Here is a 27,665-nt window from a genome sequence, read left to right on the forward strand (position 1 = left end):
TGTTACTTTCAATCAGTAATTCTAGTTTTCAGTGATTATGCCTGAAAATAGCCAGGTGAAAACCAGACATTCCCTTCTCTTGTTTAGCCATGTCACTAAGCTTTGAGGTAGCTCACTCAGTGGAGACTGGTGAGACTTCAAACAACCCTGGAGAACTTCTTGTGCTGCACATTGCAGTGCAATCAGCTGAGTTGTCTTAAATTCTCCTGGTTTATCTTGCTGTGAAATTAAGTGATATTGAGTTAAAACATTGTCCAGAGAATTCAAAGCTAATGAATGATGCTGGGTTTTTTTTTTAATCCAAAGGTTGTTGTACAAATCTATGCTCTTGTTGGAAGCAAGGTAGGAACTTTTTGCTCCTAATTTAGGAGCTGAGTAAGTTTAGCTAGCTAAGCCATGCCTTTGGAAAGCCTGCCCACACACTAAATAAATGGAAGGGTACAGCTCTTGCTTCCAGCTGAAATTCAGAGTTGTCTTGTACGTAGCACTTTGCTGCTGGTCAGGTAGCAATTAGATGAACCACAGAACATGCTGCAGCTAAGTGAACCCAACAAACTAAAGGCTTGCTTGGAAGTTCAAAGGAGAGTTGCTGGGATCAAAGTGGAAGGTTGCAGGGTAAAAAAACAAGAGTTCAGTGACTTGTACAGGGTGATACCTACCCATCTGCCAGGAAAATGGGTGGGACTGAGGGTGAGTTAAGCAACAGTAATAGCAGCCTCTCTCACATTGTGTACTGTAGGGTTTTGCTGGGAATCTTTAGAGCTGCAGAAGATTTGTAAAGGCTGTACAGTTTCTTGAGGTTACTGCTGTAAGTAGCATAGGAACATAAATACTGTAGTAGATAAAGATGGTGGGCAATGGCAAGTGCCAAAGGCAGATTGCTATTTACTGAACATCAAAATATTTCCTTCAAATTTAAGTTTAAAGATGTTTTTTCACTTTTAATTTCAGGTATGTTCCCCTCTGGCCCCCACATAGTTAATACCACCTCAGGAAGTTGCAAATCAAGCAAAGGGAAGTTAGAGAAGAAACATTAACACTGTTACTGTTCTGGTTTTTTTCGGTTTTCATTTTATTTTTAGTATGTTTGCCACCAGGGAAATGCAAAATATCGCCTCTGAGTTGCAGCAATTGCATCCATTTTACCTTTATGTTTTTGAGGTTTTATCTACATAATTATACCATAGTGGGTTAAACCATGGGCAGTCAGATTAGCGGGATATTTAAAAATGTCACCTTCTTTTGTGTAAAAGCGAGGAGGCAATCATCAAGAAACTGTCTCTCACAACCTGAGAGCTTCTAAGTTCAATTTGGGATAAATTTTCAAATTCCTACCCTCCTAGTCCAAGTCCTTGATGGAATAAAGGTTGGGAAGGTTGCTTGGGAGAGTAGCTCAGATGTTATAATCAGCAGAAGCTGATAAAAATCTGGGGTGCAAGAAATGTGGCTTTACACAAGCAGATCATTAGAAAGGCAATAGCTTTGGCTTCATGTTTAGGTGTACAGTAGTTTAGAAGCCTATTTTCACTCTATTATGAAACTAAAATAAATCTGTATTCTGATTAGATCTGACACAATTGATTTCTGTCTGTGAAGACAGGAGCAGTGAAGGTTTATTCACATATGTTTTTCCTGAAATGCTGTAATTCAGTAGGAAGTACCTGTAATTTAGATAATCTTACTTCATCTTGGCATGTGCTAGATGGACAGTGTGGCTCAGTATGCAAGGTGAGGATGGGCTTGCAGTGCCCTGCCTAATGGATGAAAGATATGATAATGATAAATGACTGCTTGCGATTTAGAATAACTTGCTGAAATAACCAATAGCTGTCTCCTGTCTTACAGAATTAAAAAATACCCCAAAACTGGGTTGAGGAGTATCTCTGTGGACAGCAGGGAATTGCTTAATGAGCTCCACATTGTTCAGTTCATATACTCTTTGCTGCAAGCAAGAAGTAACATTTGCAAGCTGAAGTTTAATACAGAAAACATCTAGGCTGAGTGGGTTGTGACCAGTGTTACTAAGAGTCTGACTGTTACTTAACAGCATTTTCCAGCTTGCAAACCCCTTTAAGTTAGTTTTGCTTTAAGTTGCTTTATATTCTGTGTGTTGCAAAGCCTTCTCATTGCTGTTGAAGGGTATAGACAGAACGTGAGATACATGCTCAAACATCCCCACATTAGAGATCTTTAGTAACATAGATGCTTCTAAGGAGCAGATTGAATACTTCCCATATATTAAATATATGCATTTTAGGAAGGTAGGAACACAACTAAGCTGACCTTCATTATGGAAATCTAAAAAAACCTCTTGAAAACCACAGGAGTTCATTTTGCTGACTGTCAATATCCCTGTGATATACAATAAAGCTTCTGCTTAAAGGGGGGGGGGTACAAGTGCCAACTTCGTACATGGGGAAGGAGTCTCCACTGACAGTGCAATATTAAGTCAGCCTTTCTGTGGCAATTACATGCCAGGTGCTTTGGACTGTGCCACTGCTGTCAAGAGCTGTTGTGGCTGTGCAAGAACAATCCAGGCACTTTTTATTTTTCATTATCTCTTCACAGAGGAGATGCTGAAAGGCATGTTGATTTCTTGGGGTGGGGAGGAAGGGGCATTGGTTTAGGGTCCAGTTTGGGTTTGTTTTAAAAAAGGGCAGAAATGGAGCTGTGGAATAGTTCAGATTTTGAAGACTGATAAGAAAGCAATGTTGTTTGCTCTTAGTGTGATTTCCTGGCTGAGTCCTGCTTTTTAGTTTTTCTGAGGAAAAGGTTCATAGCTGTGTTTCAGGAAGCTCTCTTGGTTACTGCTTTCCTCCCTTTTATAAATAATCCCCAGAGGGGAGCGTAGGTTTGTTTTTTTTTTCTTTATCGAGTTGCAGAAAGCCATCAGAAAAGTGATATTCTTAGGTTTTTGTTACATTTTGTTTCATTTGAAGTGATTTTAATGAAGTAATATTCTCCAGGAGGCCTTTGATGCAATTCTGACTTTCATTTCCTTATTTTCTAATGGACTTCCGTGGTATTCACCCATACCCCATAAGCACTGCAGCACAATGTAGAAAAACATATTTTTGTTTCTCTAGTAATACTACCTGCTGTAGGCAGCACCTGATTACTGCTGTTTTAAAATGCTATATTACTTGCAAAATGTCCTCAGTTACTGATCTTACTATATCAGGTGGGTTTTTATTTGTTAGAACTGATGTAGTGATTAAGCATAGGTTTTAAATTTTTAGTTCACTTTCTGTTTTTGCAGCAGACTTGGCTGGCTTTTAATGTTTGATTTCCTAAAACTAGACATTTCCTCTTAAGCAAATAACCTTTATTTGCCCTTCACATAGTCAGATCTGATCTTACTTGATAGCCATGGAGGCTCTGAGGGCTTCAGTAGAAGATACTAGGAGAAATAAAGTATCATGATGATAAATCAGGTATGACTATTACCAGTCATTTTTGCTTAGTTCCTTGTGTAATAAAGTTTGTGTTCTTGTGGTAACACAAACTCCCCTCAAATATTCTCATGCTGTTAAGAGCCCCATAGGCAAACACTGCTTGTTGAGTTCTTTTTATGTGTTATTAATGACATAGATCTGCTATATTTGATGTAGATCCTTTCAACTGTTAAATAGTTTTTTGGTTTTGGAGTGCACATAGGTTTCATTTCCCAAAGTGAAGTTTCCTACAACAAAATAAAACATGAGGAAGGGTGTGCACCTGAGTGTTGCAATGAAACACTGTAGAGTTCCACGGCCCAGTAAAATAGACCTGAGTTTTTCATCTTCTAACGCTGCTGTTAATTCAGTATTAGAAGTGAAATCTAGCTTTGCCTGGTGATTGACTAACAAAGAGCTGTGTATAAATTGGTGTAGTGTTTTCTTGGTTTTGTTTTTTTTGGTTGGGTTTTTTTTTTTTTTTTTTTTAAATATCCCTACTGTTTCACATTTTCCAGCAGGGTGTGTTTCAGCTTGACACTGAATAGGATGTGTTTCAGTGGATGTGTTCTGGACTGAACACTCAGCCTGAAAAATAACAAGAGAATGGTAACCAGTAGGGATTGTCTGTGTATTGTATCAGTGAACCTGTTAGTCTGGTATCCAGACCCACTGTGGCTGCTTTCCGATGATTCAGCATGAGGGGGGAGTGAGAACTAAACTGTGCCTTGTAACACCTGCATGGTGAGAACCCGGGTGCTTACACAAGACATGTGGGTTTGATTATCATAAACACTTGTAACTAATAATTAGCTGGGGTCTTATAGGCGTTGTTTCATCTATCTATCAACATAGATAGATGAAACATAATTCTTGTCTCAGACAGGCTAACAACATTGAAGTGTTTTTGCTGTATGTACATGAAAAACATTTTCTCACACTGATTTATTTTCCCCCCCTGTTGCAATTTCCTCCAATGCGCAGTGTATCCCCACTTTTACCTAATTCACAGTGAGCTGTTCAGGCAGAAAGACAGTTTTCTTTACTTATTTCTGTGCACCCTCTCTGCTTTTGGGAGGGTCTGCACAAGATCTGAGCCTTTGTCATCTTTGTGGTTTGAGACTTGAGACATGAAGTCTTCAGGATTCATCTGACGCTGTTTAGTCACAGCTGAATCCTTATTCCCACCAGGAAAAAAAAAAAAGAAAAAAGCCCTTTGTCTTTTCAGTTGCTCATGTGCACATTCTTTCATTCATGGAGATGCAGCAATTTCTGGCCTTGAAAGGACTTGGGCTCCCTGCTGGGGCAGGGGCCCAGAGGACATGCTTTCCTCCTGACCTCATGGTGCTTCTGGTGGAGTCCTGTGTTACAGCCTCTGCCCAAAAAGTGCTCAGAAAGGAAAGTTTCTCTTCCTTCCTGTGATGAGTAAGGAGGTTTGAGAGACCCTATCTCAACTTTGTTAAAATTGTGAACTGCCCTTTGTTTGCGTTTGTTTGGTGTTTGTGCCACAATCCTCCTCTGTCTTGCACATGACCTGACACCACTTGCTGCTGCTGGAGATGTCAGATCCTTCTCCCCAACCCAAGGCATCTAATCAATACAAGGAAGTGCTCCTGCCAGTTTCAGGGAGCTCTGAGAAATGGAAATTTGGATGTTAAGAGAAGCAGGGAAGCAACTGTCAGTAAGAATATTATGTTTCAAAGAATTAGGAAACTTTCAAGTAAGGACAGCGTTAGCAGAAGTGGCACATCTGCAGCACAGAGATATTAGGGTTGGATCATTGTGCTGAATGAGATCTCTTCTGCAAGGATAAAAGATGACAAAAACTTGCCTTTGGTTCTAGTCCATGGGAATTTACCAACAAAAAAAGTAGCAATAAATGTATAGAGATGAAATGGAAAAAAAATAAGCTATTGAAATATCTCAAGAACATTTTAGGTAATAATTCCACTTAAAAATCTGGGCATTTTTCTTCACTTTTGTTAATTCTGAAAATGGAACTCAGGGATACAGTGAGGGACTTGTGACTGTTTGAACCAGAACTGAACCTGGATTATTTGTTTTTACTTAGTGACATCTACTTATCTTCTACATGGAATAAACTGTTCTTGTATATTTTCTCAGTTTAGACTTAATTACACTTGATGCTAACAGTGTTTGATCCCTGCTTTGTAAAACACTGGTTCATGTTAGGCTTCAGCTTTTTTCCAGCATTCCTGTGGCTGTTTTAGCTGAGCAGAGTTTGTCTGTTAACATGAAATCTGCAAATCATTTCAATCTCTCTTATATTTAAATTTACAACAGATTTATATGCTTTCATATTTTGGAATCTTTGATATTCTTCCTAATGTCTTAAACTTCTAAGTTTATGATGTCTGCTGAGTATTTTCTCCCACGGTTTTGGCAAGCCTCAATTTCCTCACATTTCCAACTCTTGCCAAGATACAATTTGAATATAACTTGGAAAACCCCAACAAAACAAACAACAAAACCTCATGAAAATTTGATGTCATATTTTTGTGGGTGTGGCGGAGGACAAAATCTTCCAAAATAAAATAAATGTGCAGTGTGAGAGGTTATAAGCCATTGTCTGAGAGACACAAAACTTATAGAAAATCTATGTCAGCAGCTAAGACTGGTTTGAAGTTGATATTTGATGTTGATTTCTGTTTGGAATAAGCTCTTCACCAAACAGTTAAATGGGTTTTCTGAGTGGCAATTATTTTGGGGGATTGCTTCTTTGGCCTAGTCTGTTGTTTCTGTTCATCTTTTGACTGATTGCTACTTTGTATGAGACACCGTTTTGGCAGATGGGATTGGATTAGACAAGTAATGTGAGTTTCATTATAGGGGGGAAAGACTTTTAACACTCAGTGTCTTCTGGAGGGAAAATGACCAAACCTAGTCAGTCAGTCTTACTGACTGTATAGTGTCTCTTGTAGCTTCTAAGCTTCTATGCAAAAAATGGAATGTAGTATGCACTCTTAAAATGTATTACAGAGTGTAGGAAGCCAAACTTTTAATGAGGACAGTGACTTCAGAGGTAACTAATGCTGCTTGATTGCTAACAGATTATTTTTCTTTTACATACAAAGCTCCTCCACATGAGCAGACTATAAGTCTCAGTGACACAGGAGTCACTAAAATGCACGTACTGGGCTAAATATAATGTATAACAGGTTTTGCAAGTACAAAAATGTGTAATATTTTCCATTCAAGGTCTCTCAAGTACTGAAATTTTTAAGTGTGCCTGCTGTCAATACCGATCTTGGAGGCGATTGACTGAAAGAGTTGCCGGTTATGTCCTTTCCAAGTCTTGGCAGGAAGGTGCTGACTGGACAAGTCAGTCATTTTCCACAAAATCTTCTTAACTCATAAGTGACTGCTCCATTAACTTGATGATTAAGTGAATGCTGGACTAATATTTGTGTGTTGCATCTTTGGAGCTTTGGAACTTTGGAGCTGCCTAAAAAGGGGCCATGTTGAATAACTCCATTATATAGATAGTATGGTGATGGGATTTTTGTAGCTTTTGCACTTGGCTGAAGGAAGCTGTCCTGGAGAAGAATGCTCCTAGTGCAATTAGAGCAAGTTGGAGCAAGGGCAGATGGAAGTTTCCCTTATGGCAGGGCTGCTAGACTCAGGTGGCACAGTGCTGTGAATAGGGCCTTACATGGAACTTGGGGCAAATTCAAGTTTCATCACAACTCAGATAAACACTTCTCATTAAAAAAACAACAACAACAAAGAAAAAAAATCAATATGAAATCTCAGTTACCATATAGAGAGTATTTTGGCAGGAAATGGAACTAGGAAGAAGATAATTAGATGGGAGTGGCACTTCATAGCCATCTATGTGAAAAACTGTTAGGTTGGGTTTTATAACACAATGTCTTATGTCAATTAATAAAATCTGTGAGTCACTTCATTTATTTTAGTCAGAAAGAAATGATCCTTACATACATTAGACACTAAGATTAGCTATTTTTGCAGTACACCATGTAGTTGTTGCTTACAAATCCTATGGTATGCAACACGTAGAGGTGAGTGGAGGTAGCATGCCAGTGCTGAAATTAGTAATAATCAATTCAATGTTATTGTTGATAATTTTAAAGCAGGTGAGTGGTGAGGGGGGGAGGGTCAGGGAAACCATGAACTGTTTTAATTTGGTAGATTTATCTTCGTAGGAATGATGGATTCATAACTTAGATCTGTTTCTTTTTTAAACTAGAAAGGACAAACGTATTTTGGGATAAAACATGGTTATAAAGTTTTGAATTCCTCTTGATGTGGAAGAAAAAAAGGTTCTTTATTTAATGGGAAAGACTTAATCTGCTATAAAAGATAATGGAGCTTGAGGCATTTATCAGCCTTCCTGGAGAAACATAATACCTTGCAGGGCTGGACCTGAACTGCTTCTGCTATCAACAAGTAATTAGCAGACAGGGCACATTGTTGATCAAGATCTAAAGGGACACTGTGAAACTATTCCTTCTGGTTGCTTTTGCTTTCTTTGCAGGAGAAAGATGAAAAAGGTTATAAATTGTTTGCGTGTTTTTCTGAGGATGTACTCATAATTTTTTTTTTAAAAATTACACCTTTCATTTTTATAATTATTTTGATCATTAGAGTTTTCTTGTCTGAGGTAGGTTTCTTTTTTGCCTCCCATACATTAGCTTTAGAGAATGACCCTTTGTTAATAATAGCTGCAAACTGTGGGTGAGGCCAAAAGGAAGTATGAGGGCGAGCTGGAGTATTGCAAACTTTAGATATTTACTCTTGCCTACCCTTTTCATTGTATAATTCTCCCCAATGATTTTATTCATGAAAAATGTGAAGAATTCATCCAGTCCTTCTCATGATGCACCATGTTCCTGCTGTTTAGTTTTGTATTTTTTAAACTCCATGGAAAACTTGTCTAATGATTAGTCACTGAATTAAATTACCTCTTGACATTTTCAGAATTTTTTCCTGCCTATCTATCTGAGTGGGGTTTGCTTGTTTGTGATGCTTTTGTTTGTTCACTTTAAGTTGCTCTTCCTAAAGAGGATCTGTCAGACTTAGCTGCTACATGTGTAGGTAAGTAGAAGAGGAAATAGGAGATACAGAGCATGTCATTAATGGTCTAATGCTACTCCCTGCCTTAGATCACTGTAGACTGCTCATGGTGGGGCAGGGAGGCAAAAGGGAAAACTGGCAAAAATGGGCAGGACCCAGGTGATCAGATTTCTGTGATGGTAGGTATGAAAGTCTTTCAGTGTGGGATTAGAGAGCTCTTGTAGTGAGTCATTTCAAACTCTGTGCTTCTTGGACTGGTCAAGCCTGTAGGAAAGTCTTGAGTAGGTGAGGACCAGCCCTGTTGAGAGCTCTCCAAAAATCAGGCTTTGTGCATGTGGCTGTTGGAATGAAGATGATTATGGGATATCACCTATGGAGACCAGAGGGTGGCTGGCACTATTTTGTTTCCAAACCATGGTAGCCCAAGCTTTGTGTAAATACACAGAATATTTTTCAGGACTGTGTAGAAATGTTTCCTCATTTTTGCAAAAGACTGCAGAAATCTTAAGTCTTTCACAAGTCAGTGATTTATTTTCCTCTTTGTTTGTGGATGTTTCCTCTTGAAGATAGCAATTGGGCCAAGAAAAATTGTATTGCTCATTGGTCTGCTTAACATAAATGTGTTATTGAGAGATGTCTGAATAGTTGAGCTGATCTTTATCCAAAGAGATCACTCAAGAAGTGCATGCCTAAAAATTTATGCTTTTCCATGCCTAAAGATTCTTGTAGGAAGCAGCTGAGACCCATGACTTTATTTGCCATGAAAAAAATGCCTTCAGGTGAGTAGAATGTGAAGTTGCGCTTTTCCCCATGGCTCACTAAGACAATATGTTTTAGTAAAGCAGCATCCATATAAAAATAATTTGGATGATCAAATCAGCCTCCAGCTGTTTGTAACAAACATTTTCTGCAGTCAGCGAGCCACTGCTTTCAAAGCTCTTATATTTCAGGTAAATAATTTCAATGTTCTCCCCATAACTGCTCTTTTTTTTGTTAACACTGAAGCAGTGTGTAGGTTCTTCCATGTGACTGATGGCCATTTGCCATTCCCACTCTCAAGTAAAACCCCTCTACCCGTTTCTGGTTTAACCCGTGCAACTCATACTATACCTTTCTGTAAGTTCAGGGACTCATTAGCTAGCATGTAAATTAGGATGCCATTGACCTTGCATATTTATTTTAATCTGTGTCTCTAGTTGTTTAGCAAAAGACTTAAAGAAACAATCTGAAGTTGGCCACAGTTTATCTTCGCTTCTTAAAATAGCACAGATACCTCAGTGGCATGATCTTTGGTGACATTTTTATTTTGTTGGCACACTTTGAAATAGCCAGCTGGGACATCACAGGCAGACATCAGTTTTGAAGCCTTTCAGATACCATCTAAATGCCAAGCTTTTGAGTAGTAAAATAAAGCATTTATATATAGATTAAACACACAGTAATCAGAAGTGCCTTGCAACACATGTCAGTAATTGTGAACAGCTGCATCAGAGCAATGCAGCTGTTAAAACTCCTTCATGCCCCAGATTATATGTATTTGGTCCAAATTACTCATGGGTATATCTATGTGCTTTTTGGGGGGGATACAGAGAGTCATTTGGGATGCATTCATTTGCTGAAATCAGTCTCTGATTATATTTTATTTAGAGAGTGCATGATATAAGGAGGCTCATAGACATGTCTGAAAATAATCTAACACCAATCTTGCACAGCAAACAAATGCCACTGTAACCGAGTTGCATGGTGCTTGTGTTTCTAATATGCTGCAGTGCTGCTGCCTCCCTTCAGACCTTAGCTGGACCTGCAAAACACACAGTGCTGCTACAGAAGAACCTTATCATGGAGTGTCTGGGCTTGGAAAGGATCTTAAAGATCTGGCTCCAGGCCCCCTCCCCTGGGAATGAACACCTCTCACCTAGACCAGGTTACTTGGAGCCCTGTCCAGCCTGGACTTGAAGACTTCCAGGGGTGGGGCGTCCACAACTTCTCTGGGCAACCTTTTCCAGTGCCTCACCACCCTCAGAGTAAAAATTTTTCGTCATATCCAGTCTAAAACTAGTCTCTTTCAGTTTAAGGCCATTTCCTTTGTAGACAGTTCCTCACCATTTTTCTAGTAGGCTTCCTTCAGATATTGAAAGGCTGCAGTAAGGTTACTCTGGAGCCTTCTCTTCTCCAGGCTGAATAACCCAACTCTCTCAGCCTTTCCTCATAGGGGAGATGCTCCATCCCTCTGATTATCTTGGTGACCCTCCTCTGGACCCAATCCATCAGGTCCATGTCCTTCCTGTGCTGGGACCCCAGAGCTGATGCAGCCCTGCAGGTGGGGTCTCAGAAGAGCAGAGGGGCAGAATCCCCTCCCACCCCTGCTGCCCACGGTGCTCTGGATGCAGTCCAGGACGTGTTTAGCTCTCTGGGCTACAGGCATGTGTTGCTGCTCATGTGCAGCCTATCATGGTAGCAATCCAGTTACAAAATGGAAACAGGAATGCCAGGAGTGCTCTAGCTCCTGCTTTCTTCCCAGTGTGCAGCTATAAAAACAATTTGTAGTAACAGCTAATGTTATTCTGTGCCTGTTGCTGAGACATGTTTTGTTCCAGTGAATGTTTGAGGACTGGAACATGAAGTTGAAGAAATTCTTTCACTGTGATGGAAACCAGTCTTGTCATTGTTGTTGTCATCATGCTGCCTTGTGTCTTGTTTTTCCCTTGGGGTTTTTATTAGAGGAAGTTTTCAGCAGCCTCTGATTCAGCTGCAGAAGGAGAACAAGAGCAAAGCTGTCAAGGTCTCAAGCTAGGAAATAAAGGGGAAGCCTGTATTGGTGTGGGGAGCTTGGCTTTGGAAGTCTGATGTGCTTTGCGTGCACTGTAATTTCCTAAGGAATGCAACAACACAAATCTGGTTTTGACTGCGCTACTAATTTACAAAGAGCCTGATTAAAAGCTTCCTGAGAATTGCATAACTGTACTGTCTGTAGTGCTTTGGACACTGATCTTTTATTTTTATTTCTTCTCTATACCAGTTATGTAAGGATAAGTGCTTTTAGAAAGATCTCAGAAACTCAATTAAACAATGACTCTCTGCAAACATTAGGCAGAGCTTTCTTGGGGCATCTTTGAGGGTCTTGTGCTTGGGTTAAGTCAAATGTCCATCAAATTCAACAGTTCAGTGAGACTGCCAAAAAGATAGTGAGCTTGAAGGAGTGGTCCAAATGATCCAGGTCCAAAAATATTCTGATCAAAACGTTTTAAAAGTCCTGTTGGTTTACTTGCCAGAACCAGAAGTAGCCTTGGGATCTGGCAGTTGCTCAGCAGTAATGCGTCAGCAGTGGTGCTTCCTGCACTCCTGGCCAAGTCCAGATAAATGGAAAAGCTTGAATTTTGAGAAGTTTAAACAGTTCTTAAAATACTACTCTCCTTACCTTTGAATTTGAATAACATGTGAATATATTTGAGAGAGACACTTATGTCCCCTATTTCAGAAAGTGGGGTGGGGGTGGATTGTATTTGGTGTTATCTGAACTGTGGGACATGCTTGATAGTGTTTATTTAAAATCTTCTGAAAAATGACAGGAACAAAATTAAGACTTGGAAAATTATTATTACTGTTTTTTCTACTCTGGGTTCTTAAAAGTTATGGGTAGCTTACCTCACCTAAGATGCCCAAGTTCATTTTATCTCAGTCAGCTGTGTAATCTGTGTCCTTTTTTCCTTCATAAACACTCATCTCATTATTTGGGTGCCATGAATAATGTTACTTGTCTCTATTTACACTTTTGTTTTCCCACTGCGGACTATGCCCCACACCTGTTGCTTTCCTTTGAAAAACACATCTCTCCAACATGCATGGTTTATGATGCTAACTTGCAGGCATTCTTTAATTATAAAAGGATATGTGGTGATCTGTCAAGGGACAGTTGTCTCTAAATGGATTAAAAGAAGCTTACATGGTTTATATATGGGCTATGCCCTTCATACGCTGAAAATAGTTCAAGATAGCTTGAACGGGCCACATAGTGTATTTAGTGCTTATGCAGGTAACTGGTTATTTTCCTAAGCTCAGGTAGTTAATTTTGCACTTCTGTGTATGTGGGATGTAAAGAATAGGGAAAAAACCCTCAGAGACGTAAGTGAACTGACAAGTGTTGTTAGATAAACTGCTCCCAAGCTTCAGCCCACAGGAAAGAATGAGACACTGATCAAATAAAACCTGTCCTCTGCCATGCAAGTTCTCAGCTGTTGAGAATCAAAATTTTAGTGTCCTGACTCATCAGCTCTTGCCACCTTCATCTAGTAAACAGTAAAATGAGAATAAATAATGATTGGCTCTTTGGAAAATAAATGTCTTCCTGAAAGATAGCATCATGAAAGCATAACAGTATAAGAAAGATGGGGTGTTTGGTAATGCTGGGAAAAGCAGGCAAGTTTTCAGCTATGAAGTATTTTCTAAGAGGTCTGTAAAACTGCTAAATACAAATTGAGTAGCACCACTGAGTTAAACTAGATATGTATCTGTTGCACCACCTCATGTCAAAGTAAGCGGTAGCTGCAGAGTTGAGTGTCCAAGTACGAGCTGAATCTCACAGCTGCTATGCTTTAAAGAATTTTTTTCTGCACTTTTTTTTTTAATAATTACTGCCTTTGATAAATTCCAGGATATTGTCAGTAGAAAGTCATGTCTGTGGCACAAAACCCTATGAGGTAATAAAAACACATACTGTGCCTGTCAAATATTACTCACTTCGGCTATGAGGCAAGATGAAAGTAATGTTTGCAGCATTGTGACAGATCTCAACAGGCTTTGCGACCATCAGATGTTTTCCATCAGTGATTAGCTGCCCACAAAAGCAACTTAATTCATATGCTATAAGTGTGCTGTGACTGTTACCCCCTAAGTATTTTGAGCTGAGAAGGATGAAAGGTCTTTTTTTTCAAAAACTAGGTGGTGGGAAAGGAAAACTTTGTAATTAGTGAGATCAGTTGGAGACAGATGGGCTTATTAATTTTTCTCTTCTTTCATGGTTTTTGCAAACAGCAGAAGAATACCAGGATTTTTTTTTTTATGCACCTTCACGAAATAATTGGTTCTTTGGCCAATTTATTGACTGCCGGAATGAACTGTTAAAGGTCTCTGCTGATTTCTTGCTTGGCTTTTTCAGAATACAAAATAATTTCCAGCTGCAGCTCATAGTGTGACAGTTCATCTTTGACTTCTCTTTCCCTTGAAGGCATGGTGAGACATGTTGGACAGGTTAACTTGAGGTCCTGATACACAGTTGAAAAGAAAAAAAAATACAAGAAAACTGCCAAACTGAAGTGTTAGAGATCTAGAACTATAGCAGACAGCTATGTTGAGACATAAATAACTTTTCTCAGCATGTTAGACCTGTAATACATGCTGCTAAAATGACCTTAAATATATAACCATATAAACAATACGTGGAAATGATAAAGTGCAAGAAAAGCAAGGGTCTGTAGTGGAAAAGTTAACAGCTTCTGGCAAGTGCTTGCTCATTAAATTGATGCAGTAATAATTCTGGCATCTGCTTTTTAGAGCTTCAGCTCTGCTATCCACACCCAGTGCTACCTGTGGTGGTTTTCTCTTTGGGGATGGCCTGTGGGAGCCCCCCAAACATCTGCTGCAATGAGGGCTGGTTCTGGTGTGTGCTGGTATTACATTAGGTCATTGGTTGGAGACAGGAGTGGCAGAACTCTCTGAGGATCTTGTGACAAAGAACTGGGTTTATTGTTCGGTGCTCCCTTTTATAGGGGGTTCAAAATTTCTGTGCTTGGACATCTGATTGGTTGGGGTCTCTGCAGCACCCAGCTGGCTGGTCAATGCTGTGTCTGGATTTAGGATTGAATGGGATTGGCTGGGGGTCTTTTCTTTGGGTTCAAATCTATTTTAGCATTGCTCATCACCTAGGGACTTTGACACTGTTTAGTCAGGGACAGACGAAATTACTCCATGGTTCAGAAGGTGAAATAGAGATAATTTATTAAGCGGTAGCATCCTTTTATAACCAGGACTGCTAAGGTGAAATCTGATTGATCTCAAAGTAAAAACCTTTCACATTATTGGTGAACTATGAATGGCACACTCTGAAGGTACATATCTATAAACAACATGAACAGAAAGAGAGATAATAATTGTTTTCATTCTCCCTCTCTAAGTTTCCCAGGCCTGAAGCCTGGGAGAATTCTTTTTGACCAAACTGAGAATCTCAGGACTTGTTTATTTATTTTCTATAATGAACTGGGTTTAGCTGAATTGGATTTCTGTTAATGTGTCCAACTACAGACCAGCTGGCTACAGAGTCCTTGTGGTGGAAGGGCCTCTGACAGCCTTTGTGGCACTTTGCCAGTCAGGTCCTGTGCTCGTGCACCTTGAGGATGAGTATTCATCCCTTGCTGCTGGGGTGTCATGGGAGGGGAGAGAGGTGTCTGAAAGGCAGAGAAGGAAAGAAAATTGACTGGTTTGCTGGTGGGTCCCACTGAGAAGTCAGACAAAAGCTTAGTGGTATTCCTGATCTTAATGGGAAATAACTGAACCCATAGTGTGTCCTATTAAAATGAACATGAGTTTATAATTTTAAAAATAGATTATCATCATCTTTCTTTATTGGTGACTACTGCCATGTCCCTGGCTTTTCTGGATCAATCACAAACTCAGTAGTTTTCCTGACAGCCATGCAGTTGTGGTAGTCTTTCTCACATCTCTGCATATTGTAGTTAGGGCGATGCACAGCTTGAAACACCACAGATGGAAATTCAGAAGCTGAATTATTAGGTTGCTCATATTGTTCCTTGTATGAGTGACACTGCTTCCCATGCTGCTGACCTAGTGAAGGACAGAGCTCTTCTTTGCTGTTGCTCCCTGACACCTCAGACACAGTTTTCATCCCATTTGGTTAACTACACTTCCACTGACCTTCTCAGACTTCCTGGAAGTAATAAATGGGTGAGCTGCTTTGTAGAAGAGAGATGTTCTTAGTTCCCAGAAGAAGTAAAATATAAACTAACAGCTCTCTAAATTGCCAGATTCTTCATTTGAGAAAAAAATGCTCATTCCCACACACATGCTTAAGGGAAAAAAATAAAAACCGTATAAGGACATGTTGGAGATTGGGGAGCTGTTTGTGGTGAATTTCCAGTTAAAATAGATATGACTACACTTTTGAGTTTATTTAAACAAAGGAGGTAATTTAAAAGGAGATAATTTAAACATTAGTCACCATATTGTGGAAAGCACTGGCAAAAATAATTCAGTGCTTAGTTTTGAATTTTTTAAAGTTATTACTTAGATTTGATGACAGACTGAAGTCAATGTGAAGCTGAGCCCTTTTTTTTTAAGGGTTTTGAAGGACTGACTAGCTCTGTGGGTTATTTAGACTGGTGCTTTTCTTTAAGATGTCTGTTTTTAAAAGGTAGCTTGCTATGTTAAAATTACTATCTAATAAGCACTGATGAAGAAAATCAAATGTGTAAATTAAAGTTTATTAGAAAACCAGATATAATTGTTTTATCTTGTCACTTGCACTATTATACTATACTATTACTTAGCACTATACTAATACTATTACTTAGCAAGACAGCTTTAGGAGGGCTTAAAGAAAAGAAAAATATAGCTGTAGCAAGGCATAACTGATAAAAATTATCTTGATTATTTAGACATGCTGAGTTACCATTTGTATCTGGGCTGTTTTATGACTTTTTTAAGACAACTGGCAGCAATCTGCCATACAGGATTGCAGGGCATCGGCCATACTTGGTACTGGGGATGCTTTACCTGTCCAGGCTTTTACTGGGGGAGTCATGGACAGCTGTGTACAGATGTGCTCTCCTAGTCAGGGCTAGCCATAACATGGGAACTCCAGACTGCTAAACTTTCTGCCTTCACAGAAGCAAAAAACATGTTTTTAAAAGCCTCTGACAGAAGGTAAGTGAGATAAATTCTGTGGTATTTTTTCCTTAGCTTTTTGTTTGGTTTTTGGTTTTGCTGTAATAGAATAAAATATTATCTGCCTGCACTTAAATTCTCTTTACAAATGTATTGGTAGGGTTGCCACAGACCACAGGAATGAGACTATGAGGAGTAGTTGTCTTTGGGAGGTCTTAAAAACAACTAAACCTTTGTGGGTAGGAATACCAAAGCAGAGGACAGCTTTTTTCTTTCCTAAAATATCAGCACTGTTTATTTTAACACATAATGATGAAATCACAAACCTTATTTAAATTTAAGAGGAGAGACCTAAATTTGATTTGGCCAACTGTCAAGCAGCCAGAAAAGCAAGAACATAATTTTTCTTTCTTTTACCTGACCTAGTGTTTCATTGTACCCTGGTGTGCTGGGGGAGGCACACTTTGAGGATGTGAAGTATTCTACAGTGTAAACCAAATGAACACACGTTCTATTAATTTATCCCGTTTTAAACTTGCTGAAAGTGTAGCATCTGTTGAGAGTGACTCACAAACTAGATCTATTCTAGTGCCCAGCCACCCTCTGGGTGCAGCACTGACATTTCCGTTGTTTGGTTGCAATTAACACTATTTGTCATAATTTGGTGTGTTCAACTAAATGTAGGCTAGCACAATAATCCATAACGAAGGGAATGACTGATGAAATAAAATGTTGACAGCCATTTCTTAGCAACCACAATGACCAGAGTACAGATTTGACAACATTGCTGTTTCTTAAGGCAAAAAGGAAAGAAATATTTTTTTTTGCAGTGACTGCAACAGATTCCAATTTTCATTGAGTTTTACTTAATGATGATTTTGCTGCCTCTGCTTTTCCATGTGTTGGGCTGTGAACAGGTTTGCCACCTAAAGGCCACAGATGCTTGCCCTGGCAAGATTGCTGAAATGCTGATGTACCAAGTGATGTTGCCTTGGGCAGTGTGTGCTTCTATAAAACTGTGAGAAGCACAGTTGTATGTTTTTGTATTAATGTATGCAAGGAAACCATTTCTGAAGGTGTGTAAGTTGCAACAAGAAGTAAGCTTAACAATTTTCCTGTTCTTCTGTTGTTGTGAGCCAGAGCAAGATTGGTAGGAAATTAATTGTGTCTGTGATGGAGAAGGGGCTCGTGTTTAAGGAAGAAAAGAAATATATTTGGATTGTTCCTTTTTCTGTGCTTTAAATTATGTCTACGTTTGTTTATATTCAGATAACCCTTAGTGAAAGTCATGGCTTGTTATATATGTTAAATGCTTTCTGCTTGTCATCTTTGTTCCACAAGTTGGCTAATTTACAGAAAGAAAATTTATTTAGCTTTCTCCCCTATCAGTTGAAATGCCAAGACCATGAAAAATTCAGGTTTTCAGAAGGAAGATCTCACCAGTGCTTTTCAGGGATGTAGCATCTGCTGCCAAAACTTGTCTCCTGATGATTCACCAGCTACGAAAAAGGAGTTAGTTTTGAAAATTGGAAGGGCAGGATGTGAGACAGGAAGGGAATCCTTCCTCTTTTCCATCCTTCTGTTAGAAAGGTTCAGTTCAGAACAGCAAATAAAGTCCAGAGGAAGTTTTCCATCACTGACTTCGTTTGGTGGACTTGGCAGTGTTAGGTTTATGGCTTGGTTCAGTCTTAAAGACCTTTTTCAACCTGGATGATTCTATTACTCCCTGAAGGTGCTGCACCTTCTTGTTGTATTTTTCACAAGAGCTTGAACAATCCTTCTGGTTACAGAAATATGAAAACAGCAAACACAGCAGCTGTATTAGTACCAGAGTTATGTGATCCCCTTGTTTATAGAAGGGCTCATGTAAGCACAGTTACCTTCCTGTGACTTCCCCATTGAGGTTTTCATGTGCTTTTAAAGTTATGGGTACATTACAGTCCCTTGACTAAGGGGCTTTAAATGGATGGGGAATGATGGGGCTTTAAATGGAGTTCAGAAGAGAGCTCTTACATGTTCTTTGGATTCTAGGTTCAATGAAGATTTAGAGGTTTAGTGGCTGAGGGTTTGCTTCCATAATGTTGATTATTGAGATAACAGTGTTGCAATTGATGATCAGTCCTTGGAAGTGGTGTATCAAATTGTACTCACTGCAGAAGCATGAACAGCTGTAATTTTAGCTTTAATAATGTCTTTTTCCACTTACTGGTAACTATAGAAGCATTCTGTCAAAATGCTTGTGTTGTCTTTTTTTTTTTTCTTTTTTTTTTTAACTGGATGAAATACTTGGAAAATGAATGCATAATAGGGGAATTTAAAGAATGAATAGTTTTTGCTGGGCCTACTGCTTACAGTCAAGAGTGGACTAATTCATTTTCCTAATAAAGCTGCTCTGGAAGTTGGAATGTTTTAAATTACATTAAATGTCATGAAAGTATTCATCAGAGAGGATTGTCTTGTGGTATGTTTAGACAGCAAATTTGATCATGTTTGGTCAAAATGAGCTGTTTACACAAGCTAAATATAGCTGCTTTTTTTTTTCCTCCAGTAAAAAAGAAATTACTAATGTAGAAGCTGTGCAAAAAAATCATGCACTTTCATTTTCAGGAATAGTTTGTCAGTAAGCAATGACTGCAGCTGCTGTTTTTGTTGTTTATAATAATTCTTATGAAGTTTGATACAGTAATCATTTGCCAAGGTCTTTTGTGTGAGTTGTTTATAATAAGCCTAAATACTGAGCTCTTGTGTCTTTGCTTTGTTTGTATGTTATTGAAAGTATTGTGTAAACTAATATGCTGAACTGCTAGTTTTAAATCATTCAGAAAATACCATGCTTGAAGCCATCCTGCTTTTTCTAGTAAGTAGTAACAGGGCAATTGTGTCATCTCATTCTGAAAACTTTTATCATCAGTTATTCATACATTCAATGGGACCAAACCTTCATGAAATCCTAATATGTTTAATTGCTAGGTGGCAAGTGAAGTGCTAACAGCTAAGGAATATGCATGATTCTGTAGTTTAATTACTTTTTGGTTGTGCAGTTCAGTGGTATCTGTGAAAATATTGTGGGAAATAGCCCTGAAGGAAGAATTTTCTTAAATGTGTGTGTTGGATGTGCTTTCAACTTGTAGTGTGCATTTCCTTTTGTACTGTCTTGTCTAACCACCATGCATATTTCACATTATGATCCTGGTGGCTCAGTTTGCTGGGTGAGCATTTTCCTTTTACAATATGGGATAAATCACAGATTTTTTTAGTCTGATTATGGTCTGAAGTCAACAAGGCCAAGTTAAACTGTTTTAAGTATGTCTGGGGCACACAAATTTATGTGTTTGGTTAAAGTATGTTTGTGGGGAAAATGTCATGTTGTCTGTCTGTTTGCAAGGAACATCGTGAACATTTTGGTTATCAAGATTTTGTTTTCCCCCACCTTTTCTTTTTCTTCTTGTGTGATATTTTTGAAGATGAATTTTGAAAAGTATATCTTCAGGTTGTCTGGTAATAGTGGCATAAAATCATTTTTGCTCAGCGCTGTGTTGATTAGTATAGAGGCAGTGTAATCCATTGCAAACTCAAAGTTTATTATTTTGTAAAAAGCAAAGGAAAATAAATATGTTTCTTTTATGTGACTTAAACAAAAGTCTAGCATTAGCAAAGAGAAGATTTTTTTCTCAAGTGTGAAATGTGGTAGTTGGCTTGAATGGTTAATATCTTCCTAATTCTTCCTGTTGGTCCAGCTCAATAGATAGATCAAACATTTCAAGTTACTGTATTAAAAATGAACAAGTGCACGTAACATACTGTCTTAAGAAAGAAATGTTTCCATATGTATTGGCATTATTTTCTCCCTTCTTGTTGCTTTTGTTACTGCAAATTGACAACTCTGCAATTAGGAGAGATTAATGATGCACCCCAGCGTTGTGGAGGGCCAGAGGTCAGGCTTTCATAGGCTGCACTCTCTGTGGGAAAGGGGGGGAGGGACCTGTTCCCCAGAGCAGACAAAACCCTCTCTCTGTTGAGAATTGCTGTTGATGTGGACATAATGTGTGTCAGCAGCCATGCACGAGTGGGGAAGGCCAAGTGCAGAACATCATCTTCTCATGCTATGCATCTTTTCCTTTATTTTTTCCTTCTTAAATTTTTTTTCTCCCTCCTGTCAGCATGGCATCTGGATTATATGTATTTCCCTTTTTTGTAAGGTAGATACTGAATCTGCATCAGGATTCCTGTTGCTGGGATCTGATGAGGCCTGAGGGCCAAATGACTTTGAGGGAAGGAATAAACATTGTGGACAAAATAGTTAAGGGGAAAAAAAAGAGGGCAGAGTGGAACATAAAAAAGAGAGTTCTTAAAGGTAACAAGTGTGCTTAATTAATTTGTAGCTGTCCATGTTTTTCTGGTAAAAACTGAAAAGCTGGATTATACAGTAGAAGGGTTTTTAAATTGTAGCCTCTGTTAGCTGATTTCCAGTTAAATGAAACTTTTTGCCTCCCTAGCAAATTGTCTTTTGGAAATGTGAACCCAGCTGCAGGTTTCCAAAACCTTATTCAGAAGATGTGTCAGAAATCCAATCTTCTATGAGAACAAGATGAAAACACTCAAGTGTACCAGCAGAAATGTTTGCAGACAAAATGTTACTGTATCAGATTTTTTGCTGGCTTTTTAATATTTTTTTATTTTAGCGTATGTGTGTATTTTTGCATATAAGTAAGTATATGCAAATCTGAAAAAACCCTGATTTAATGTTTTTTACCTGTTATACGTTGCCATTTCAATTTAGATATAACAAAATCTGTCAATTCTTGATCTACTTAATCCTTTTCATTGCCATACCTCCTTTCCTTCCCACCACCCCACAGAAGTCTCAGTGTGCCCATTGTTTGGGAGAAAGTTATTTTTGTCATCTACTATAGAATTGCAGGGACATTAACCTTATTTTTGAAAACCAAAGACTGTAAAAATTTTCTGTATTATTTAACTTGCCACGTTCTTTGGGAGGATTTGTGTTTTTCTAAAACGAAGTGTTCTGTTTTAGGCCTGTATATGGGATATGCACTATTTAAAATATAAATAGTGATAGATTGATAAATTGATGAGAGCTGTGGAATTATGTGACAGTTTCTTGTGAAAGAATGAAAAACAGAAAGCAGATTGGAGTTGAAGTCGCTGAAGTGATGACATAGAATTATGAATTTATAAATCTAATCGTACTTAATGCTAGATGCTAGACTTCCTAACATTATATCTGAAATCAATTCAGTCCAGTTTTGCCTTTTCATTGTATTAACAACAGTGCTGTAGACTTAACAAGAATACTTCTTATACTTTCTTGTTATAGAAGAAAGAAAATTAAATATTTTATGTATGTATGGGTGGATGTGGTGGGTAGAACAGTGAAATGCTTAAACATGAAAGAATTTGGTTTTTACATACATGTTTGTTTTTCTTTTCCAGAGTGTCTTCTATACAAAAACCTGACCATTTTCATGTGACAAAGGTATGTTCATCATCAAAACCAAGATTTGTAGCATGTGCCACTAACTGTTACCCATCTGTCAAACCCTGTTGTGGATAAGCACTGGCATTCAGACTTTCAGTATAATATGCTTCTTTTCCATGTGTTACATTGAGAGTATTGCAGCATTTGGATCTTTGATTACTTTTTTCCCCTCCTAAAAAAGAATAGAGAGGCCTGGAAACGATTATCAAAAAGAAAAAAAGAAGGTGAAAAAAAGCTATTCTCCAACTCTTGTAACCTTTCTTTTTTTAGATATTGCTGTTGTTTTCCCTCTGTATCTAAGAGAGAAACAAGCAGGTAGAATTAATTTGGCATTGATTTTTAAAATTTTTTGTGGGGATTTGTTTATTTTAATGGACACAGAAATCTTTCCTGGTATTTGAGAGAAGCTTATCCAAATATTACAATTTCAGTGAACAAGTCCCCTCACTTTCCTTAAAGCCCTGGAGAATTATTTGTTCTTGAGTTCTTCTAATTTTTTATTCTATACAACAGTTTCAAAATCCTCTTTCTGATAAAAATGCTGTTTGCAAACTTGAAAATACTTATAAATAGCCTGTACTTGAAAAGCCTCTCCAGTGGACATAATTAACGTGTAGTATATTACTGTTCTGCTGACCATGACCTTTAAAGGCCACAGTATGGGGACAACAATGTTAAAACATAGTTCCTGGCACAAAAACCCAAGGAAACAAGAAAATCAGATTTCTTGTGTGCATTATCTGACATGGGTGTGTGGGGACTTTGGGGAGTATCAATGTGCTCTCGTTCTGCTCTTAAAGGTCGTAGCAGCAGATCTGTGTGTGAACACTTGCACATTCCATTTGTGTATGGGGAACGTGCATATCTCAAATTGGGTTTGAGACATGGAATGTGGATTTTTCTGGTTTTTTCCACATGACTTACTTACCCGCTGGGTTTTGCAACAGAGCGGTTTTTCAGTTTCTTGTGAGTTTGATTTGTGGAGTGTCTGTTTTGGATATGCCAAGAGGAGCTAGCGTTGTGGAATTTCATATTGATTGTGCATGTTGGGATCATTCCCTCTCTGAAGATGCACGGCTCATGTTGTTTTCCCATACACTTCATGGCTGCACTCTTGGTAAAGCTTGCTTCTGTGCTTGGCACCAGGTGGGTCATCTGCCCCGAGAACAGCTAAAATGCCTGCTGAGGAATGTGCATGCGTTTGGCGTGGTTTTGTGTGTCTCTGTTTTGTTTTTCATCCCACATAGGCAGAACCTACCGAAGTAGTTAAGCCTGTGCCCATTGCCTCTGCTGTTGCACCCAAAGTCACTGCCACAGCCAGCGTGGCTTTCAATAAGACACCGAGGCCGTTTGGAGCTGTAACCTCCTCCAAGGTCACCTCCATCCCATCACCGTCCTCCGCCTTCACGCCGGCGCAGGCGTCGGCCGCGTGTGCCGTGCCCGGAGTGCATGCTAACGCCAAGCCTAACGCTGAGCCCTGGCCAGCTGTGCCGGGCGCTCCCAAACCTGCAGTTCCTGTCCCACGGCAGCACGGTGCCGCCGACGGCGCCCAGGACGCAGCCGAGGGGCCGCGACGAGGAGGCAGAGAGAACCAGGGGGAGAGTAAACAGCAAAATGGGTAGGTGGGATTTTGTTTTTGCTGTGAGGGTCTTTCCTCACAGGAAAAAAGCCGGGCTTGTTTGAGGGCCAAGGAAAACACAGCTTGGAGGAGTTGTTTGCTCCTCAGAAGCTGATCTCTCAGAAATTATTTTAAAAGTTAGACGTTTGGTGATGGTTTTTCTCACGAGTGACATGTCAGTTTATAGAGTGTCATGGCTAAATTGAACAAGGACCGTGGAATGCTCTACATGATGTGTTCTATCACCACGTTCTGGACCTTACAACAAGCCTGGTATTAATTACAATGTCCGATCTCACTGTGTATTTTGACATCCAATACAGTGACTGAAAGCAGCAGGCACTCAAAAATGCAGAGCAGTCTGTCAAGAAGGGTCATTGAGTGCTGTGATGGCCGGGAATGAGAGGCTCTGGAAGAACAACCGTGACCCTGGCAGAACCAGTGCAAAAAGGTCCCAGAAGGGAGGCAGAGGGACAGACAGATGGCTCACTAATTCTCTGCACAATACAGGAGAAGCTTTAAGATGTTTTCTAGGAAACTGATGGGGTTAAGTGGGTTTTTTGCAGTGTGGTATTATAAATGCCTGAACTTTAAATTTAACCTTCACCCCAGACAAGCAATGCAGATTTAAAATGTGACTAATTTCCTTATTCAAATAATTGTTTATGTTGAAATGGGCATCAGAGACTGAACATTTAAGGGACTGTAGGAGACATGAAAGGCTTTATCTAGTGTAGCATCTAGACTAGTAAACAATAGATTAAAAAACTGAATTGAGCTCAGCAGCGGTCCTGGGAACTCAGACCTGCAGCAAGATTTTGCCTGGGAATGCCTTGGGCTCTCCCAGAATATCCTGGGCAGAGTTTGGAAGCTGTAGCACATCAGGGACTAGATCCCAGTGCCTGCTGTGCTTGATGGAGAGGAGGAGGCTGGGCATGAGCAGTTCCATGCCAGTTGGCCTCTGTGACCAGCAGTTGAATTAAGCAATAAAAAGGGCAGGAGTGGAATTGTAGGTTTCTCTTCAATTTTAAAAATGTGAAACCTGGGCTTAAAAGCTAAAAGCTGTGGTTACTATTTCCCATCCCACAAAAAAAAAAAAAAAAAGGGACTGGAAGAACAGGCCTTGTGCCTCTCTTCTCTGATACTCTCTCAGTATAGAAAGTATATGAAGAACCCTACAGAAAGGTAATGCCAACTAAAACGTTGACTAAATTGCAGTTTCAGTTGAGTTTCTTATGGGGTAAAAAACCCTACTTCCTTAGGTACTTATTCCCTTTATGTTGTAGTATGAATATTTTCCATGTGTGGACTCATAATGCAGCCCGTATGCATTTTATATTGCACTGTAGCCATGGTAACTTCCAGCCCTTTCTTAAACAGATGATGGCAGGAATCCACTCTGCAAAAAGCGGGTTGAAATTGAGAGATCCCAAGGACTTGTTCACTGCTGGTGTAGTTGTTGAATACTCTTGGCAAACCCTCTCTTATCTTTCCAGGAATACTGTTTTAGCAAATAACTGTGTAAGGAGTATTCAAAAGCAGCAATTAGTACTAAAAAAGAGGAACAATAGCAACAAAATTAAGTCTCCTGGAAGGAAGTGCTGCAGGCACAAAGTAAGCACTTGACAATCAAGATGAGATGACTGGGTGAGCACTGCTATGTGCCCTACCTTACTTAGAGGATGAATAATACCATCAAAGAGGATGAATAATCACAGCTGAGAGGTGAAGAAATTCCTGTCTCACTGTCCGCCTTGCAGATCTAGTTTAGAAAAGTTGGAAAACATTTCAGAGTTGTAAAAACCCACTTTACATTGCAGTCCTTCTTACAGTATTGTGTTTGGGCTGGCTAAGTGTCCTGCAGTCCTAATGCACAGACCAAAAACAAGCGGACAAACCAACTAAGGTGGTTATCTTGGTCTGCTGCTAGACTACTTAATTTTACCTAGAAAAGTTAAGTTTCTACAATGATGCTTGAATCTCTCCCAATTGAAAATGGTATCAATGACATCTGTAAAATATCACAAACATCGAAGTTTGGAATAATTGATCCATGTGAAATGAATTCCATTTTGTTTCTGTGGCTTGTATGATTCATTTTCTCAAAACATGCAAAAAACCAACTTGTATGTTGTTCATAGATGGCACTGCTTAGCAAATGCAGTGCTTTAGACATGCACCTTGTTATACTCACAATTTCCTCCCTTCCTCTTGGCTTCCCTCGAAAAACATTCAGGATATAAACTATTTGACTTCAGGATGGGAAAGGAAGTTTAATTTCCCTTGTTTAGTTCTGCCTTAGAAAGCAAGCAATTTGCCTTCACTAGCCTATGTGCATTTGCACTTTTATCAAGACCTTTTTGCCTGCTTTTGCATGAAGATGTGCCTGCTGCTTGAAACAGGTAAGATATCCACAGTCTTCATTCAGTTAAAGTTCAGCTGGTCTAAAATTTTCTCTTATAGGTTTTCTTGATGTTTGTAAGTTTGACTTACATGATATAGAGCTTTACCAGAGCTTGGATTTGGAAACTCCTGTACTGTTTTAAGAAGCAAAGAATTAATTAATACATCAAATACTTTTTTTTTCCCTTGCAGATAGCAGCAGCAACAAAGTTAGTATCAACAGCTCTGGACTTGAATTATGGTTATTTTTCCTATTGGAATAACCAGCATGTATTCTGGTTTTGCAAAATTTCAGCTCTTACAGAGCTACATACTTAAATTTTGCAAAACAGCTTCAGCTTTTCTCAGTGTAATACATTATTTTATCTGCATTGGACATGATGTGACTTTGCTTTCCACTGTGCTACATTTTGCAGCTCATTTTTATTCTACAAAACATTTGTGTGGTGTTTGTGCGTACTGATAAATTCTTGGTGCAACTGTGGTTCATTGGTGTTGGTAATACAGCTAGTAAATGGTGAAATACAGTATAAAGATAAAATTGTTTTGAGAACTGTGGGATGAAGGACTGGATTCTGAATTGATACAGGAAAAGCAAACTAACCTCCATCTACTCTGATTTGTGTATATTAGGATGATAAATCATTGAGGTTTTATTGGCTTCTCTCTTCTCCCCTTGCTTCAAGGCTGAGTTAAGAGAGAGCCTGTCTCACTGAGGTTTCCTTTGTCTCTGGCACCACCTTGTTGCCTCAGTGAGTCATTACTGGTAAACTCTGAAGCCTTAAAAAGAAGACCACTAGGCCCGAGAAGTCAGCGGGACTTTTTTCTTTATACCACTTTGGTATATAACAAATGTGAAAGACTGCTTATTTCACTGGGGTACTCACTAGAAATCAGTAAACTGCACATAATTCATTACGTTTTCATGTATTTCCACACCTTTAATTGCTGCTTTAACTTTCACTTTTCATTTTTGCTATTAACTGTTTTAGATGCTGTACTCCATTTTTCTCTGTTTTCCATCCTGTAATTGCCATTGCCTTTGTTTCTATACCTCTTTCTCTGTTATCAACTTTGATATGTGATACATGCTCTTCACTAATATTGTGTGTCAATAAATTAAATATTTTGAAATAATTTTGTACCATACCATTCACATTCTTTCAAGTATTAAATGTTTTTTTTAAGCTTAAGTTTTTACTAATGCATTCCTTTTAATGGGCCTGATTCTTACTTGTTAACAGTTAACATCATTCCTCACTCATTTTCCACCTTTATTCCCCAGAAATACTTTGAACCATAAAAATACAGCGAGGAGGTAGTGTTAAAAATAAAAGTGACTTCTAAAGTTTTGTTGGGTTCTGATTTTTAGTACTAATTAGAAGTTTTATGTCTTAGGAGCTAGTTTTTCACAGTTTTCCTCCTATAAATTTTGTAAAAATAAATGTACACTTAGTGGGTCTTACAGATTAATGCTTTGGAACATCAAATATAGAATTTAGTAGTAGTTTTTTTATGTAGTTTGAGTCTTCTGTTCCCTTTTCCCAAATTAGCCAAATTGGCACATTCTTTACATCCCTTATTGGAATCAAAGCTTTTTCATCCTGTACTCTTGAAAGTCATGCTAGTGCAAGGATTGATAATAGTCTTGATAATAATTGATAATAATGATAAGTCTGTAGGTTACTGTAGGGAAAGTTCCCAGGTGGAACAATCACCCCAGTGCTTTTCTTTCAAAGAGGGTACCTCCTCATAA

At 38.8% G+C, this 27,665-nt stretch overlaps 1 protein-coding gene across 4 annotated transcripts in view; it reads left to right on the plus strand.

The window, feature by feature from the left end:
• Positions 1-27,665, plus strand: part of PDLIM5 (PDZ and LIM domain 5) — a 125,817-nt gene that overhangs the window by 47,503 nt on the left and 50,649 nt on the right. For 2 of the 4 annotated variants that reach the window (XM_050973462.1, XM_050973465.1), the window contains exons 4-5: positions 21,843-21,885; positions 23,136-23,506. In XM_050973462.1, coding sequence (XP_050829419.1) covers positions 21,843-21,885; positions 23,136-23,506 — 414 coding nt within the window. Of the gene's footprint in view, positions 1-21,842; positions 21,886-23,135; positions 23,507-26,101; positions 26,119-27,665 lie in introns of all 4 variants that reach the window. The other 2 variants (XM_050973464.1, XM_050973463.1) reach the window with 2 other exon arrangements.

This window comes from Serinus canaria, chromosome 4 (genome assembly GCF_022539315.1).
Source record: "Serinus canaria isolate serCan28SL12 chromosome 4, serCan2020, whole genome shotgun sequence".
NCBI classification, from domain to species: Eukaryota; Metazoa; Chordata; class Aves; order Passeriformes; family Fringillidae; genus Serinus; species Serinus canaria.